This window comes from Amphiura filiformis, chromosome 14 (genome assembly GCF_039555335.1).
Source record: "Amphiura filiformis chromosome 14, Afil_fr2py, whole genome shotgun sequence".
In the NCBI taxonomy this organism is placed as follows: Eukaryota; Metazoa; Echinodermata; class Ophiuroidea; order Amphilepidida; family Amphiuridae; genus Amphiura; species Amphiura filiformis.
This window is the reverse complement of record NC_092641.1, coordinates 37440243-37458871: the sequence shown is the minus strand read 5'-3', so window position 1 is coordinate 37458871 and position 18629 is coordinate 37440243. Positions and strand designations below refer to the sequence as shown.

General features: G+C 37.5%; 1 protein-coding gene across 1 annotated transcript in view; it reads left to right on the top strand.

The window, feature by feature from the left end:
* Positions 1-18629, top strand: part of LOC140169391 (uncharacterized) — a 319476-nt gene that overhangs the window by 95830 nt on the left and 205017 nt on the right. The window contains 18 exon segments of the mRNA XM_072192648.1: positions 190-288; positions 811-933; positions 1425-1520; positions 1660-1785; positions 2955-3053; positions 3563-3688; positions 3939-4046; positions 5073-5192; positions 5528-5650; positions 11271-11366; positions 12280-12378; positions 13072-13164; positions 14548-14640; positions 15710-15802; positions 16466-16558; positions 17185-17277; positions 17797-17889; positions 18494-18604. Coding sequence (XP_072048749.1) covers positions 190-288; positions 811-933; positions 1425-1520; positions 1660-1785; positions 2955-3053; positions 3563-3688; positions 3939-4046; positions 5073-5192; positions 5528-5650; positions 11271-11366; positions 12280-12378; positions 13072-13164; positions 14548-14640; positions 15710-15802; positions 16466-16558; positions 17185-17277; positions 17797-17889; positions 18494-18604 — 1884 coding nt within the window.

The following is an 18629-nucleotide window of genomic DNA, read 5'->3' as shown; positions in this document are numbered from 1 at the left end:
ACATATACACAGGGCTATAAGTACAAGGATGGTTTGTCAAGCAAGTGGTGCAACCATTTAAAATACTGACATCCCTTTCAAACTCAAGATGATATAAAGTTTAATGTATGTCAGAGAAATGGTCAACAGAACAATGTCTTGCAAATACAACCTCAAATTAATAATCAATCATTATATCTTCTTTTAAAGCTGTTGGCAACTGCGACCCACCATGTGCTAATGGCGGCACATGTATTGGTGAAGAATGCCAGTGTCCTGACGGATTCAGAGGACCAACATGCAATAATGGTAAGAGATTGCAGAGTTTATGAATTTATATTGATTTTGCTTTGTGTCTTCTTGGTGAATTCATCTCCCAACAGAAACAGTGTGGCTACTCCTATCTTCACATGCTTCACTATATTACTCAGAAAAAAAGACTTTGATGAAAGTACAGTGTCTGTATAATTTGGGTGGGAAAGTAGGTCCTGGACAAGAACTTGGTCTCCCACAGAAGATCATTTCTCCCATACTCTGCAGGCACTGGGAATGTCCTGCCAGTATATGCAGCTTCAAATCGGGATCTGTTGAGCTTCAAGTCGGAACACATCTTGGAACTGTCCATTATATGAATGTGTTATGAAAACAGTCATCCATTTTAGCAATGTTTTTCCTTGTTTACAGTAGGATGTTAAATTTGTTATTAGGTTCAGGATTGGTATGGGATAAGAAATTATCATGTGCTCAATGTCATACTGGGTTAAGCCTTCACTTCGTGCAAGATACCTACGCTTCACATAATAAGTTATAATATCCCCTCATCTTTTACAGACAAGAAAGAATGTATCGAACAGCCCAACTATTGTGACCACCAGTGTGTTGAGACATATGGCAGCTTTCAATGTCAATGTCGACAAGGCTTTATCCTTGACCCAGATGGCAGGACATGTCATGGTAAGTCATACACAGCTATTATGTCTATCGGAGACATATGGCAGCTTTCAAAGTCATTGTCAACAAGGATTTGTTTTAGATTTGGATAGTAGGACATGTCTTGATAAATTCTACATTATTATAAAAGGACCTCATCAGAATGACACTCCTATGGATGTTGCTACTTGAATATTTTGAGTAAGTCTGAAGATATAACTGGAATTGTATTTTTTACCTTCTAGCATATATGATTTTTTGACAAATTGTCGGAATTAAAACACACATTTTCAGTAGAATTTCATTGAATGTATAGCTGGAGCCTATCATATCATATATAAAATTCAAGCCATACTGGTAGTAGGCAACTGGAATTTCAACCACTTAACTGCCACAACTCACATATGCCAGTATATAAGACAGGAGTAGCAATCTGTGGTACAGTGTATTATTATTATTATTATTATTGTTAACTGCCTTGTTAACTGTTGTCTTATATTATTATTGTTTTGTAGAAATTGGTTGCTTTCCACCATGCAACAATGGTGCAACATGCAACAATGGTAGATGTGAGTGCCCGCCAGGTTATACTGGATCTACATGTCATCAAGGTATGTAATAAGAAAAATCTGTGTGTTGGTGGGAGGTGGATATTTACAATATGAAAGGAATGAAATAAATAAAGACACACAGTATGATGTGAATGATTCAAATGAAATAAATCTATATTTCCCTATGTATTTATTTCAGATGTGGTTGAATGTGCTGTGAATAATGGAGGGTGTCAGTTCATTTGCAGGGACACCCCAGGTAGCTATGTATGCTTCTGTCCACAGGGTATGCTAGTCAATGAAGATGGACACACATGTCCACAAGGTAAGCAATGTACAGAGGTTGTAAGGTTACTTGTTGTGACACCTCCAAGGGAAAAAACAAACTCAATTGTTAACATATTTTGGTACCGATTTTGCAGCAAATGCAGCATATAAAGATGGTCTGGAGAGTGTTAAAAATTGAAATTAAAAGTTGCGAGGCTTCTTGAATGTTAGCACAGATTTAGTTATCATGATATATATTTTTATGCCTCCACCGCGAGGCATACTGTTTTTGCAATGTCCGTCCTTCCGTGCTTCCATCCGGATGCGATATCTCGGGCATGGATGGGCGTTTTTGGGTGAGGTTCAAGGTCATATACTGAGGTAAAAGGTCATTTGAGGTCAGAGGGCCCATTTTCCTTATTTACCTCTTTTCTCGGAGACTGGGGGTCGCACGTTCCTCAAACTGGGTGGGTGGGTGTATCTTGATCCCAGACAGAACAAGTTTATATTGGTTAGTGGGTCAAGGTCTCCTGAGGTCATGCAGGGGTCATCTGAGGTCAAATTAGCAAAAATAGTCATATGGCCATGAAACTTGGTAGGTACAGTCAACATTTAGAGCTAAATTTTTGGAAGGTCATTTTGGGGTCATCTGGGGTCACCCAGGGGTCATCTGAGGTCAAATTAGTAAAAACTATCGTATGGGCATGAAACTTGGAGGGTACAGTCAACATTTTGGGGTCATCCAGGGTCACCCAGGGGTCATCTGAGGTCAAATTAGTAAAAACTGTCATATGGGCATGAAATTTGGTGGGTACAGTCAATATTCAGAGCCAAATTTTTGGAAGGTCATTTCGGGGTCATCTGAGGTCAAATTAGTAAAACTGTCATATGGGCATGAAACTTGGTGGGTACAGTCAACATTTAGAACCAAATTTTTTGGGGTCATTTTGGGGTCATCCGGGGTCACCCAGGAGTCATTGAAAGGTTGTTTTGGGGTCATCCAGGTGTCATCTAAGGTCAAATTCAGTCTCCTCTTTTAGGCTTGAAGCTTTGTATCAACTTGTGAATTCCACATCACTCCCTTTAGTGGAGGCATCACGGTCGACGCTGTGCGTCAAAAACCGCGACATCCGAGAACCGCGGTCCATCTAGTTTAGTTTGAATATCAACCTTTTATATAAAATGTTCTCAAAAGTAGGCCTAACAATATCTGTTTTTCACATTCAGTGGACTGTACTCCACCCTGCCAGAATAATGGTACATGTGATCCCAGAAGACAACAATGTGTATGCAGACCAGAATGGACAGGTCCAACATGTGAAATAGGTAAGTTTGATTTCTTAACTCTAAAAGCCAGTTGCTAAGGTGAAGTAAAATAAAAAACACCCCTTAGTGAAAAACGCAATGAAGTCAATTCACATTGGATCAAAGTTATTGTGAGAAAGCAGGATTAATAAACAAAGGGCCTTTCTGGTTGGAATTTCACATTTTGTGCAGCACCGGAGGTGTTGTGTTTTCTGGTTGTCCGTCAGACCGTCCGAGCTTGTGAACACAATTTCTCAGAACTGGCAAGGCATAGTGATGTGACTTGGTGGAGGTGCGGAAATATCCAGTCTTCAAATGACATTATATTTTTGTAGCAAAATATGCTACATAGGTAGCTTATTTGCATAAATAAAAACTTGTGAGCACAATTTCTCCAAACTGATAAATATCTGAGGTCCTCTTTCTTACTCACCATACATGACTTTCTTAATCACACTTTAAAAAAATCAATTTCTAGTTTTATTCAAAATTAATGAAATTCATTACGTTTTAAATGTTGTTATTTTCAGATGTGAATGAATGTATATCTAGTGGTATGAGCCCATGCAGCTATCAATGCATCAATACACAAGGCAGCTATTACTGCACATGTCCTGATGGGTTTGTACTCAAAGAGGACAAGAGATCTTGCAGACGTAAGTTGTATCTTGTTTGTTTGTTATTTGTTTGGCAAGTAAAAAAAAAGATTTTCATATTTAGGAAATAGAAGACCTATAATGTTCAGTCGGACTAAAGATTATGTAAAGGCAGATTTATGTAAACTTTTGAAGTTCATTTTCTATTTGGAAGGTTGTTGAAGAGTCAAGAAAGATTGTTTGCAAAATGTAAGAAATCGCACAACGACAAATAAAAATAGAATTAATTGCACTGTTTTGTTTATTGCAGAAGAAATACCACGCTGCAACCCTCCTTGCCAGAATGGTGGCGTGTGTAATGCAGACAGTATATGTGATTGTACAGGCACGGGATATAGAGGCTATCTATGTCACATTGGTAGGTACTTAGTTACAGACAGTGTAACCAAGCAAGCAGACAGACAGACACCACAGACACACATAATGGAAGATAGAAATTGAGAGACAGAAGGAAAAGAAACAAAGAAAAACAACAGACACAGACATACAGACAAACAAATTGTAAGAGATACAACAAAGAAAGACAAAGACATTCAGATAGAAAGACACAGAACCTGCCAGAAAGACAGTCATGGAAGACAGACAGAGATATACAGGCAAACAGGCAGTCAGAAAAAACCCTGTAAAGTTTCACCTAATGGCACACATGGGCTACTTTGCCTTCATGTACAAATAGAGAGCCTCCTGAAAATCCCAACAAGAATTAAAGGTCCATGCCCATATTTGTGGGTGGAGTTTTACATGAAGGCACTTTTAGTTTGTGCCTAAATTCCAGTTATGTCAATGGAGCCCATATGCGCCATTGGGCAAATTTTAATGTTATAAGACTGATACATATGTGCTTGAAAATGGTTTATCGTCATCCTGCTATGATAATTGCCTAACTCATTTTGTAGTCTTAAGAAACAGTACAAAATATGGTTCAAGCAGGCATATAAACATTTATTCACCAATTTTTGGACAAGACCAAATGATAATGAAACAAATTAAAAGGAAATATCAGAAATGATTAGTGTGATTTCTTAACTGATACTTGTGACTTTCAGTGACTTTGGCCTGTGACTTGGGCAAAATTTAGAGCAAAATCTTCAGACATTAGCTGAGTTAAGCATAAATTCTGGTATCAAAATTGCCTATCTCACCCCAAAATCTCCTTTATGATTGGTCAATGTCAGTGGCATTATTGCAGCAGGTGCACTTGCTAATAGTAATAGAGACATGATTTAGGCAAAGAGCTCAATTTGGCTGAAAAGTGAGTTAGGCAATTATCGTAGCAGGGTGATGATGTGCAATGAGGATATTAATTCATTACTCCACATAATGTTGCCACCTTGTCTTATCATGTTTGCGTAACATCCAATTTTGTTTTCTTTTTATTTCAAAGATGTGAACGAATGTGTGAGTGACAATTGCTGTAGCTATCAGTGTGAAAACACAGAGGGCAGCTATCAATGTATTTGTCCAGATGGATTTGTGATTGCTGAAGACAACTGTACTTGTCAAGGTAAGCTATATTTGTAATAAGAAAATACAGAGAAGCAACATTAAATTGTATTGATGGCTTTGGGATTTCTTGTACTTGCCAACAGAGAAATATTGACTTTACAGTATGTCCAGTACCTCCTGGGAGATACTGAAGGGATGCTGCAGCCAAACAAAATTGTTTCGCTTGCCCAAGATCGCAATAGTTGGAGGAAGCTTGTTGTTGCCTGCTCCACAGCCGACTGATGATGGATGATAATGATGATGATGATGATGATGGGGCTCAAGCAAATTTCATTAATTCCTCGTTATTTAAATAGTATTGAAAGAAAGGTGGTTTGTTCAATTCTATTGCAGATGACAATGAATGCCAGCATGTTGGTCGTGGTTGTTCCCACCGCTGTCAGAACACACTAGGCAGCTACGAGTGCCTCTGTCAACAAGGGTTGGTGTTGGGAGAAGACAAGCATTCTTGTCAGAGTAAGTATTGGCATCAATATGCCCAGGGGTCAATTTCACTAAACTTTATGAAGCTTTGTAAGTCTCAAAATCGTTTGTAACTTATGACGAGACGTAAGTTCCATTTCAACTTACTTACGAACTGTACACTCCATAAGTAATAGGGATTTACTATAGACATCTTTCTGAAAGTTACATCTAGTATTGGGTATTCGTAACTTTGCAAATAGTTACTTGAGTTACAAAGGGTTAAAAGTTGAGTGAAATGGACCCCAGCTCTTTTCAGAGCCACACAGGGTTGTTTATATTGCTGATGGCAGTATTAGAGGAGGCCTGGTTGTAGCCTGAGTCCCTGGCCTCTCACTCGCAAAATGGCGGACAAACATGGCGGCGGCTCTGCTCGAGGCCTGAGAACGATCCGTGCATTTTTATGGAGGACTTTTTCATGCGCGACCCTGTATATACAGGGTCGCGCAAAACGCAACTCTAATTGGTACAATGAAATATCAGCGCGCTTATTATCCATATATGGACTTATACAGTCCATATATGGAATATAGCCAGAGATCACTCAAATCAGCGCCATTTCGTCGAATTTTAAACACCGATGCGAAATTCAACCACGGCGCCGTGTGGAAGACACATTTTAATGATTTTTGGACATGATATACCGATTTGTGGAATAATAAACAAGGTATAATGAACGGCAAGTGTTCAAACATCGCTTGGACTAAACTGGAAGTGAAGAAAGAGTTGTACATAATCTGATTTGGAAGAATCTGTGTGGATAGTATTGCCGGGAGTGCTGCTGTGGCTGTGTCATGTGTGTGCAACCGCAATGTGCATGTGTGTACACTATGCTTATGCTATACTTTTACATGTTTTATTACATGTCATGGTGATGATGTTGTTTTTACGTACTGTCTGAGCCCAGCTGAGTGACGAGAATTTTAATCAACTCTATTCTAGTATAAAACAAGTTCATTCTTGCGGTAGTGACTGTGTCTTTCTGTCTGCATCTCAAGTTGCCGTGCAAAAACGGACAATTCAATGCACCATGACCATGTGCATGTACATGCAAACCGTGTTACTTCTGACCAACTAGGCCATGAAGCCTATGTCATGGCATACATGGCATCACATTGAATGATTGATTGTACTTGTCTAGTTGTAGACAGGCCTAGCATCTGACTTGGTAAGAGAATAGAATACTGCTACTTGAAAATATCGTGTCACTGCAATCGTGTAATGATCAAAACTCTGAGACTTCCATGCAAGACTCTCCATCATTCATGCAGAATGTTGTACCAACAAAACATTTAGCGGATAGCCGTAGCACAGCGAGGCCTAGGGCCGAGGCTAACCTGGAGAAATCAGTTGATTTGCTTTTATAATTTATCTGTTAGACTGTGCCTGATGTCATGATTTTTGCCCGGGATTGTTGCATGCTAGTAAGCTAGTTCCAACTTCCAACATGTCCAAAGTCACTCATGAGGTATACTCATGGACATGGTACTGGCACTGACTGGAGTTTTACGCTGATGTTGACAGTGTTACCATGGCCATGTCATCATTATTATTGACTGTGTATTCTGACTGTGACATGGACATGGACATGAGTACTATTTGCCGAGATCAGACTGAACAAGCACCAATGCAGCCAATGGCATGTACCGCATGAGTATACAATGTTGAATGTGTCATCATGTCAGAAGCTGCAGGCCTACAAAAGAAAAACGGTAAGCAAAAACATGACAACAATTCAATTGTGGCCTATAGTTGAACATGATGTCCTCTCCTCTCCCGTATGAGGTTTGGACTATAAATAGTATAATTAGGCCCTGCCCTACGTTAGCCCCTGTTGGCCTAAAATATACTAGCAAGTCATGACTGTAGTAGTATACTAAAAGTCCTAGCATATTCACCCCCCTCCCGGCGTTAGTATGCTAGCATGAGCTGCATCCATGGCCATGACATTTTTCCATTATTTTCATGGAAAGAAAGTCAACTATTTATGGAAATTTAATATCAAAATTTAAATTTAACATATCAAAATGCCAGACACGCCCTGCTGTTTGTCTTAATAGGAGTGATAGCTAAATGTAATAAGGGGGATGTAATTTTCTTCGGCAGGAGGGGGGGGGTCATGAATATGTAATTTTTTTTATGACCCCCCTATTGCGGGCAAATTTTTTATGACCCCCATAAAAGAATGCATGCGGCGTGTATGAACATTTTAGTCACCAACCTTCAATAATTCTATAACCCCCTATGTTAACAAATTATAAACCCCCTATATTTGGTCTAAAATTGTATGACCCCCCCTTCCAGTATATTCATGACCCCCTCTTAGGGGGCTGTCATTTTCTACGGAAGGGGGTGGGTCATGACTCATGAATTATGTCGGTGACCGGAGTAAATTTTTTCATGACCCCCTATCTATCTCAGGTCGAAAATATTTATGCCCGCCTCCTTCCGCCTACACAGACTGACTACAAATTATTCATCACTGGAACTAAGGGGATGTCATTTTCTTCAGAAGGGGGTCATAAATATACTGGGGCGGCCATAGAATTTTGAGACCAAAATTTTTAACAACCAAAATTGGGGGTTATAGAATTATTAAGGGCTGGTGACTCAACATTTTTGCGCGCTGCGTACACATTCCTTAGCTGCAAAACCAAAATGTGTGCGCAATCTTTTGTTATACAATGCAAGATTTTTGCTTGCTCTCAGCTGCTCCTTCTTTACACTTACGATCAAAATTTTTAACGTGTTTCTCGCACTCCGCTCTAAAATTTGGGCGCGCTCCGCGCCTTACTTCAGGCCATGAATAATTTGTCTTCAGTCTGTATAGGCGGAAGGGGGGTCATAAAATTTTTTGACCCGCGATAGGGGGTTGTAAAAATTTAGCTCATGATAGGGGGTCGTAAAAAATTGACTCGGTCACCGACATATTCATGACCCCACCCCCGCCAAGAAAAAATGACATCCCCCACAAGGCACGGCGCAAAAAACTTAAATGCTAAGAAAGTGTGTGGGCTGCGTTAAAATTTTGACGCGCCAACATTTTGAATCATATCATATAACTATAGATTGTGCATACATTTTGATCGTAAGTTAAAAGATTGCCCGCGCAACGCGCGAAAATTTTGGGTCACCAGCCCTTTTAAAATAATTCTATAACCCGATTAACCCCCCTAATTTTGGTGTAAAAAATTATAACCCCCCTATTTTTGGTCAAAAATGCTATGACACCCTCCAGTATATTCATGACCCACCCCTTTCAAAGAAAATGACAGCCCCTAAATAACCCGATAAATAACGACCATGTACAAATGATGTACATGTACCTGGGAATACAAATATTTCTAATTTCTTTTCATTTTAATAAAAACAAACTCAAATGATTTTTTTTTTCAAACTCTAAAATCTACTGTTAAAGGAGTGTTTCGTGATCCCAGCATCCTCTTTTTATGACATATTTCAGTACATATCCACAAAGCCTATTCCCAAAATTTCAGTTGATTCCGATTTTGCGTTTGCGAGTTATGCATGATTATGTGTTACACTGCTCCGTAGACAATGCGTTGTAATTTCGCTCTGGTGCACCAGAACGAAATTCAAATTTCACGATATCTTTGCAAAACGAATTAATCTGCAAGAAACATTTTGTACATAAACAATAAACATTATGTAGCCAGAGGTTTCCAGTGATATAAAAATCTCAACTTTTTTTGAGAAAAGTGGGGGGATGAGGCTGTGGATCACGAAATGCCCCTTTAAAGAAGGCTAAGCATATTTCTGATTTTGACATGGTCTTGACAGGTACCGGTATTAAATTTGTATACATGAATGAAATACAATAAAATATTAGATCAAGTCGCATCACCACGCTACAACAATTATACGACCGGAACTTAAACCATTTCATTTAACTTTCTATTTTACTGTCGGTTCACCGTAAAACTCGGCTGTACATTCTCTGCGGCGCGGCATATATAAGCGTGGACTGTGTTATAAATATTGTTCACTGTAACTGCAAATATAAGAAACAAGCCTACCATCCATTTTGAAGTAATTAAAAAACAACAAGTTCACAACAACAACATCCGGGAACAACAAAAACACAAAAAACAATGGAGCCTTCGGGCGACACACAAGCACTTTATTTGTTTTCATGTTCGGCGGCTTCGGCCAGGTTAGTTTGGGCTGTTTAATTAGCATGAAATTTGTTACACACGATGATGAACCACACAATAGAACGTGGGCCTAAGTTTAAAGAAAACAAAGCAAAAATATGCCCAATTAAAACCGGACCGACATAATGGCCGAGTGAAAATTGAAGAAGTCAGAGTATTAAACAGAATCAGAATGGTGAAAGGAAAATATAACAATAACTGAAGCAATAGGCTTATTTAAAACTAAACAGTATTTATACTATTATAATACTGATAGGCCTAGGGAATATAAATCGCAGGAAAGAAAGCAATTTTCATACAAAAAGAACACGTTTAAAATTCATTAAAATTCCTTTAAAAACAGTTGTTTTATTCACGGGCGAGTCGGAAGATAATTTACCCGCGGAAATTTCCTTAAATGGCAATGCGCCATGCGACGCGAAGCGCGCGAAGTCGCACGCGTTTCATTAATGAGCTCAAAAGTCCTCCACGCTCAGAACACGTTTGGTGTTCAGTCCTCGTATACAGCACAGTGTAGCGGCCGTGCGTATATTCGAGACTGGAGGATTTAGTCTAGGCCTGGTTGTACCAGATGCAGTTCCATGCCAACCAAATGTATTTACAGTAATGTACATCAAATGATTAGTCAACTTCATTCCATAGTGGTGTAATGTGGGGCACAAACAACTTTTTGAGAAAATCAGGTTTGAAGAAATGCCAATATAAAATCGAGTAGTATAAATCAGACGTTCATTATATTTGGGTACTTGATGTGAAATTTCTGTAGTAAAATAAATATATTTTATCCTTGTACTTTCATATGAAATAAAGACATTATTACTGGCAAATTGAAAACAATGAGTATGTCTGTATAGAAAACACATGTCCCTAACCTTACGCCACCTCAGCTGCTGTATAATGCTATAGTGGCATAAGATGATAATGCCAATATGCAGTGCAATATTTTTCATTTTGTCAATATTTCTTAAATTGTTTTCTATTATAAAATGTGTATAAAAAGTGGTGTAAGGTAGATACGCCACTATTACTAAATTTCACTTTGTAACCATGTGCCAAATTTGATTAATTATTCTTATTTTGGCTGTTGAGACTTGCCAAAATGAAAGAGAACATCATTTTAAAAAACACATGTGCCAATTTGCAATACAATGACCAAAAATCACGTTATGCCCCTATGGAATGAAGCTGACAATTTTTACAACATGATGGTGGTCAAATTGAAAGAAATCATTTTGCATCTTGGTTTGACTCAAATGTAATTTTCTTTTTCAAATGTACTATTAGTATTACCTGCATTACTACCAGAAGTGTAATAATGCCATGCCACAGTGCAGTATCAGTATGTGATTTATTGTTATGTAACATTATGGGCAGATTGAAATGATATTTTGCAACTCATCTTGTAACTGATTGTAATTGTCATTATTTTAATAATACAGTACCAGTTTGCACCCCACCCTGTCAAAATGGTGGACTATGCAGAGAAGGAATGTGCCAATGCTTATTGGACTACACTGGAGAGGACTGCTCCATTCGTAAGTAACTCAATTTGGGGGAAACAAAGATGTCTACATGCAGCTTAGTATATGATTTGTGATAGGTTTTATGATAGTCCACCCATTTGCAGAAATTTCTTACCATGAAACAATTTGTTCTGGGAAACAAAGTAAATTAAAGGTAATGTGATTTGCAGTAAAGATGGAAACAATAATATACCCCAAAAATAAACAATATTATACCACCATCATTTTGCTGTATAATGTTGCCACGGTATATCAATTTATAATGGGAGTTACCCATGAAGTTAAAACAAATAACATAAACTGGCCTCAAAAAGAAACTTCACAAGGTCATATCTTAAAATCCTCTCCATAAAAATGAACACAAATTGCACACAGGATTACTTCAATACTCTACTCTAAACACTGGTCAGTAACCAAACAGTTGTCCAACTGACACAACAGCAAAATGCACTGACATGGAACAACCTTCTTGGACCACATTAACAGCCCAACAGACTTCTTTGGCTGGGTTCCAATTATTCGCCTCTGAATGTGGTTCCGGAAGCTGTTCCGTGTCAGTGCATTTTACTGTTGTGTCAGTTGGACAACTGCTTGGTTACTGACATGTGTTTAGAGTAGAGTATTGAAGTAATCCTGTGTGTAATTTTGTTCATGTACAGGCAAATAATTGGAACCCAGTTTATTATAAGTTTCTTTTTGAGGCCAGTTTATATTTTATATTTTAAAATTTGATTTTTTTAAACTTTTACGTCATTGTGCTTGATCAGGTTGTTAAAAAGAATTGCAAAGAATTTAAAACATGACTATAAATCAAGATCAAGGTAGAGAAATAACATGATTTCCTTTTCTAGTTGGTGAGTTTTGTCTGTTGTGATGTTCTTTCTGTTAAATTAGATATATTATGATATCTGTTTTTCATGTTTAGCTGTTGAGTGTGCAGAACCATGTCAAAACGGTGGTACATGTGTACGAGGTGCATGTCGGTGTGCCATGGGGTACAGTGGGGATGTCTGCCAAAATAAATGTGAGTAATGCCTGCATTAGGAAAAATATTGTCTGTAATATTACATCACAGTAAGTTTTGATTTTTAGGCAGATCGGAGGGTAGCATGACCTAGCAGTTTTTGCACTAAAATATTGAGTCAAATAGCTTGATTGATATAAGAGGTGTCACCCACATGTGCACAAATTTCTTGGGAGACAGAAATGCCCAAAACATTTGTTTTGATGCATTATTGGCCTTAACTCAAGAATTGCAAGTTCTATGGAAACCTAAATGCAACTATTGGCTTCCTTAACTCATTTCCCACCAGATCAATGCATTAATATTAAAAGTTCACTGCAATTTCTTAATCTAATTTAAAACTGGACAAATATGATTCCTGTCATCCCACTAGCCTTAATTAAGAAGAAGACTTGCCTAAATTTGATTAATTGTGGTAAAATTATATTTTAAAAGTTGCACAATTTTTACGATTATAATATCAGGAATTAGTTACCATTGTAGCATTTGTGTATATGAAATATGACATAATGAACAGGACGTTTACGTGGATTGGCAGCCCAGAATTGTAAATCTGCAGAAAAGATATGTTTAAAACATTTTATTATTTCTTACCCTGTCTTCATTATTGGCCCATACGTTGTAGTAACCTCTTTATAGACCATAATTATAATATTGTTTATTTTGTAAATTTTTTCATTATCTGAATCACAGTGTGTAGCCCTCCATGTTTGACTGGCATTTGTTTACCTGATGGTACGTGCCAGTGTCCACCCGAGTTTGCTGGGTTGGCTTGTGAACTCAGAGGTAAGTCACATGACATGTCACATGACAAATCATATGACACGGTCAGGTAGGTGTTACTAATTAAAAACAGACTACATGATTTCTACTTCTGAGTTGATGACATAAATGGTGAATGTCTCAAAACATATTTTGTTTCACTTCCTCTGTCTTCCTACCTTCCTTGACACTTTTCATTCTCACATTCCTTTTTTGTTCTTTTAAGTCTGTTTAGCCTGAAGTTGATTATACACTAAGGTGATCTTCTTTATAATAGGTAGTTTAGTGTAGGTATATGCAGATAAGAATTTGAAATGCATTTCTATTTTGACAACCAGTTTAGTTTGAATGATATCAAATCAATTCACTTCATGATCAGCATTACTTTACATACACATATATTAACACAAAAATGATAGATTTGTTTCAATCGTAAATTCGATATATGTGACACAACTTGAATTAATGAAGCATTTTGCGGCAAATGCCATTTTATTTTGATAGATTTAGAGATTAAAAAAATGTAAGCCCTCAATATAGTATATCTAGTTCTAAAAACATGTTCTATTTTAATTTGATAATCTGAAGAAGGAATTGAAAAATAAAACACAGATATTTTTGCACATCAAAAAAGTCCGGTTTGTCACCAAATTACGGACCATTTTAACATGTTACTCTCTATGTTTTTAGCCCCATGAGCACTACTGCCTGTCTTACAGTGCCTCAGATTAGTTAATTACATGATAGAATCATCTGAGTAACCAATCAAAATAGAGTTTTGAAATCTCTTAGCAATTTCTTTTAAGCTTTAAACCCTACCAACTATTCTTACCATATCTCTGATAGGCTCAATAGATGATATAGCACTCCTTGTGACCAATCAACTTAGTTCTTACAGGCCTGTAATAATGGCCTGTAGTTCCTGTGGGGATAAGTTTACTTTTGTTTTCAACAAATTTGATTTATTTATGTTTGTTATCATTTGAAATGTCACAGCATATTAGCCTTAACCACAACTATAATTTACATTATAGCTAGATTCCTTTTCCTTTAGAGAGCTAATACTTAAACACCAGATGTGAAAATTGTGTTCTGTACATGAAAATTCTAATTTCCTGTCAGTGACAGCAACAAGTGTTAGCATGGAGCTAAGTAATAGTATTTGAGGCCACAATTTTCACATCTAGTGTTCCAAGTAAACTACACTCAATTTGACAGACTGTATAAGATTAACCTTTAACTGGGTTATCATTAACATACATAGCCGGACAGCATTTGGTTATTAGCAGTCCTCTCACATATTTATGTCTACCCCATAGTCACACCCCTTCAATAGGAATCTAGCTGTGCGCCTTTCCATCATGCATGTTAACATCATCCTCCCGTCTCATTCCTTATTCTCCTTAGCCTGTATACCATCCTGTTTGAACGGTGCAACATGTTATGATGGAGTATGTATTTGTGCGGAAGGATTCACAGGCACTTTCTGTGAAGAAATAGGTAGGTTCAAAGGTCAGGGGTTAATTAGGGAACTGGTGAATGACATGATGGCTGTAGAATATGGAAAGTAGAAAATAAGATAAACATGTGAGAATTCTTATTTACCAGGTGCCAGAAGGGCTTAATGCAACAGTCTACTGATAGATGAAAAAAAAACTTCTTATAATTGAAGACCGAATTAAAAATACTAGTTTGCTTCTGACGTCCTGTCAGCCAGACCAAAAATGCAGCACTGCGCAGGTCACCAACCAATCATGCCGCGCATTTACCCTGATGTCAAATGCAAACTGGTCTTTTTAATTCTGTCTTCAATGAAACAGCATTACCACATTGCTGTGCAACATATATTATAGTTATCAAATTTGTTGCAAAATTTACAACAATAAGTTATTCAAATATGCAGAGGGCAGGGCCGTAGCAAGCGGGCGGCGGGGATGCCATGGGTCCACCTACTTTTTGAGAAATTTGTTATGTTTTTCTTTATTTTAATTATGGCATATATTTGTATTTTGGCCACCCCACATTTGTGATGGCCGCCCCACATTTTTCGACCTTGCTACGGCCCTGCAGAGGGGTAGACTTGAATAGATGTTGAGGTATGTATGTATGCAATATCATTTACCACAAAGGATTGTCAATATTGTGAAAGATGGTAAGACATGTTAGCTAAGTGGCCACTAATGATCATGCAATGATTTGCAGCAGTCAACATAACTACTGTAAAAGTGGACATTTTCACGCTACATTTATTTTTGTGCTTTTTGCAAAAATCACAACATGTGAATATATTCCTTTTGTTTATAAGTCAATGTAAGGAAACTTAGACTCATGAAATTAAAAACAAGGGAAACAGTTCAAAATTGGCAAGGTGCAAAAAATTAATCGCACAAAAATTTCTACTTTTACAGTAGTTCACAGTGTCATTTATCTGGGATCAGGTCTATAGTGCAACCAGGAAAAGTTTTTGATGTAAGAGTTATTATTCAAATTTTGACCTTAGCCTTGCCTATGAAGATTAAAGAATGAAGCAAGTGTTAATAGGGAAAACATTTTGTTGGTTTTGTTTCAGCTTGTATGGTGCCTTGTATGCACGGTGGTACATGCACAAATGGTAAATGTGTATGTCCATCAGGATTCACAGGAGAAGCTTGTCAGGACCCAGGTAAATATTGCATCATATCAACTCAAAATTGGTTTAAATTGTACTTTATCTGAAGTCTATATTTTTAAAGAATTATACAATTTATAACAGAATATTGGTATAATAGTCTCCCTCCTTTTAACTGAAATTTGGCACTGGATTACACCTGATTCTCTGACCAATTTACCTGACCAAAACTTTCAAGAGACTGATATGCATCACAGACTTCATCAAGGTTATTGAATCTCATCCAAATTGTAAGCAATGGATGCCTTTATATGCCTAATCTGATTAATGATTAATCTAATGTAGGGGTGGATGTGTGGGTACTTTTATGCAGCCCATACACGATCAATTGAATTGATCAATATCAAAGAACACGAATACAAGAGTGGATGCAAAATCTACCATTGTGCGCTGTACACATGAACATAATAGTGATTTTATTATCCAACCGTCAATAAAATCAAACTAGATTAGATCTCTTCAATAATATTGAAGAGAAATATTATTTTGTATCCAGTCCTGCATCTAGGGTCCCCAATATTGATCAATCCAATTGATTGTGTATAGGCCGCATTAGTCACTATTTCAAAAGAATGTTGCCAATGCCTGTTATTTTCATTTTCCTTTGGTTTTGATCTGCATTTATGGATAATTCCTACACATTTGTATTTGATATAGATTGTCTTCAACCGTGTTTGAATGGAGGTGTGTGTCGCTTTGGATTCTGTAACTGTCTGTCAAGATTCAGAGGCGAATTCTGTGAAATTGAAGGTAAAAAGAATTGGGCTATTCCAGTTGAAATCCATACACCCCCTATGAAAGACATGACCTTAATCTTCCACATAGGGAGTGTGAATTTCATATGGAGTTACCTGAATGGTGGATCCACTCCCTCTGTGGGACATCAAGATGTCTTCAATAGGGGGTGTATGGATTTTGACTGGAATATCCCATTGCTGTACATTTGTTGATTCAAATTCTCAGTCAGTGATTGCATCATCTCCTTGACGACCCATTCTAATCAATACATGTTTTTTAAAAATAAAAGCACTAATCGAAAGGGGAGCTTACTTTTGTTAAAGTGTTTATATCAAAGTTATTAAAACTTACAGAACAGATGATCAAGGATTTAAGTTCACAAAATAATTCAATTTTACACACATCAGGCAAGATGTTAGTAATAATAGTGAACGTTTCAATCAAATTCTGACAAACATAACCTGGTGTCGAATACAATACCAATGGAGATTCACCTTTTCAGTAAATCCCACACGCCATTGTGGGTAGCATGATGACATCTGAGGTCTACCCTCAAAGGCTTATGGGATTCACCAAAAGTTGAATTACTTGATCCATTGCTTGAATCCAATTTTGATCTACTATATTTTTTTCAACAGAATGTACAAGACCATGTCTGAATGGCGGCACATGTATTGATAATACATGTCTCTGCCCTCCAAGGTATGACGGAGAGCAGTGTGAACTCAGAGGTGAGTTTTTTGGTTTTTTTGATTGGATAATATTCAAGCAGGCATATGTAAGCAGGGAGTTGATATTCCTTTTTGGGTTTGGGACTTTGGACAGATGTCATACACTACAAGATTTCTATTGTGGCTGCATGCACAGGTACACTGTCGTCAAGATACCTGACTGGTACACATAGAGTACCAATGCTGCTACTGCACAGGACCCACCAGCAGTGGTACTAAACTGGTATTCCCACTACACTGGTCGGTGCCAGATGGTAGTAACCAGCACTTGAACCAGCACTCAAGAGAATATGAGGACTTGCCAACCGGCACTGAAATAAAGAAATTGTACTTTTTACCCTTCAAAACAGTTGGAAAATGGTCTAGTGACAGCCCTGATCATCTGTATCATACACAGAATAAAGCACAGCTCAAGGGTGATGTACCTGATAGTAAAACCAAGCCTCAGAGTCATTCCTGTTGTGTAATAAACATGAATATTTTAGTGATACTCTGCAATGTTTATCCATTTTTTTTCAGTTTGTCCTGAACCTTGCTTGAATGGTGGTCAATGTATTGAAGGCTATTGTGAGTGTCCATATGGTTACCTGGGAGAATACTGCCAAACTCCAAGTAAGTATACACCCTTCAATTGTGAAGGGCCAGCTTAGTATTTCAAAGGAAATCCACAAATGAATATATATAATTGGATATCAGCAAATTTACACAGTCCCTTTTACATGATTGTATATTTTCAAATAGTTGTAAGAGGTAATTTGTCAGTTGAATGCGAGAAGGCCATTTTGTGTTGGTGTTTTGCACCAGAAGAGCAATACCTGGAATGTCACAGACTCCGTTGAAAAGACTATGGAATCATTGTATGTTTGTTATCAGCACAACCCTCCAATCCTAGATCCCAGAATTGTGCATAGTTAACAAAAATGCTTTAGTGACATGTAAAGGCTGTTCAACAATACTCAGCAAATTTAGGTACTGCATGTAAGTAGGAGGGAATAAAGATTTGTTCTCCTACATGTACGTAAAAGATAAGACGATAGTGCTTTGGAATATATGCATTGACTGATGCAGAGTAAGCATAGTAACATGATCTTGCATGCATCATGAAATGATGTGGCCCTTATCAGCAATTTCACACATTTCTACTCTAGATATCTGTTTCTTTATTTTATCTGTGATGAGAATGTTAACTTGTGATTTCTATTTGCTATATTTGTAGTGGCTAATTGTGTGCTTCGTCCATGTGTTAATGGCGGTACCTGCGTCAATGGAGCTTGTGTGTGCTTACCTCAGTGGACTGGACCACTCTGCAATGTACCAAGAATTATTGGTGAGTATATGATGATGGGAAACTT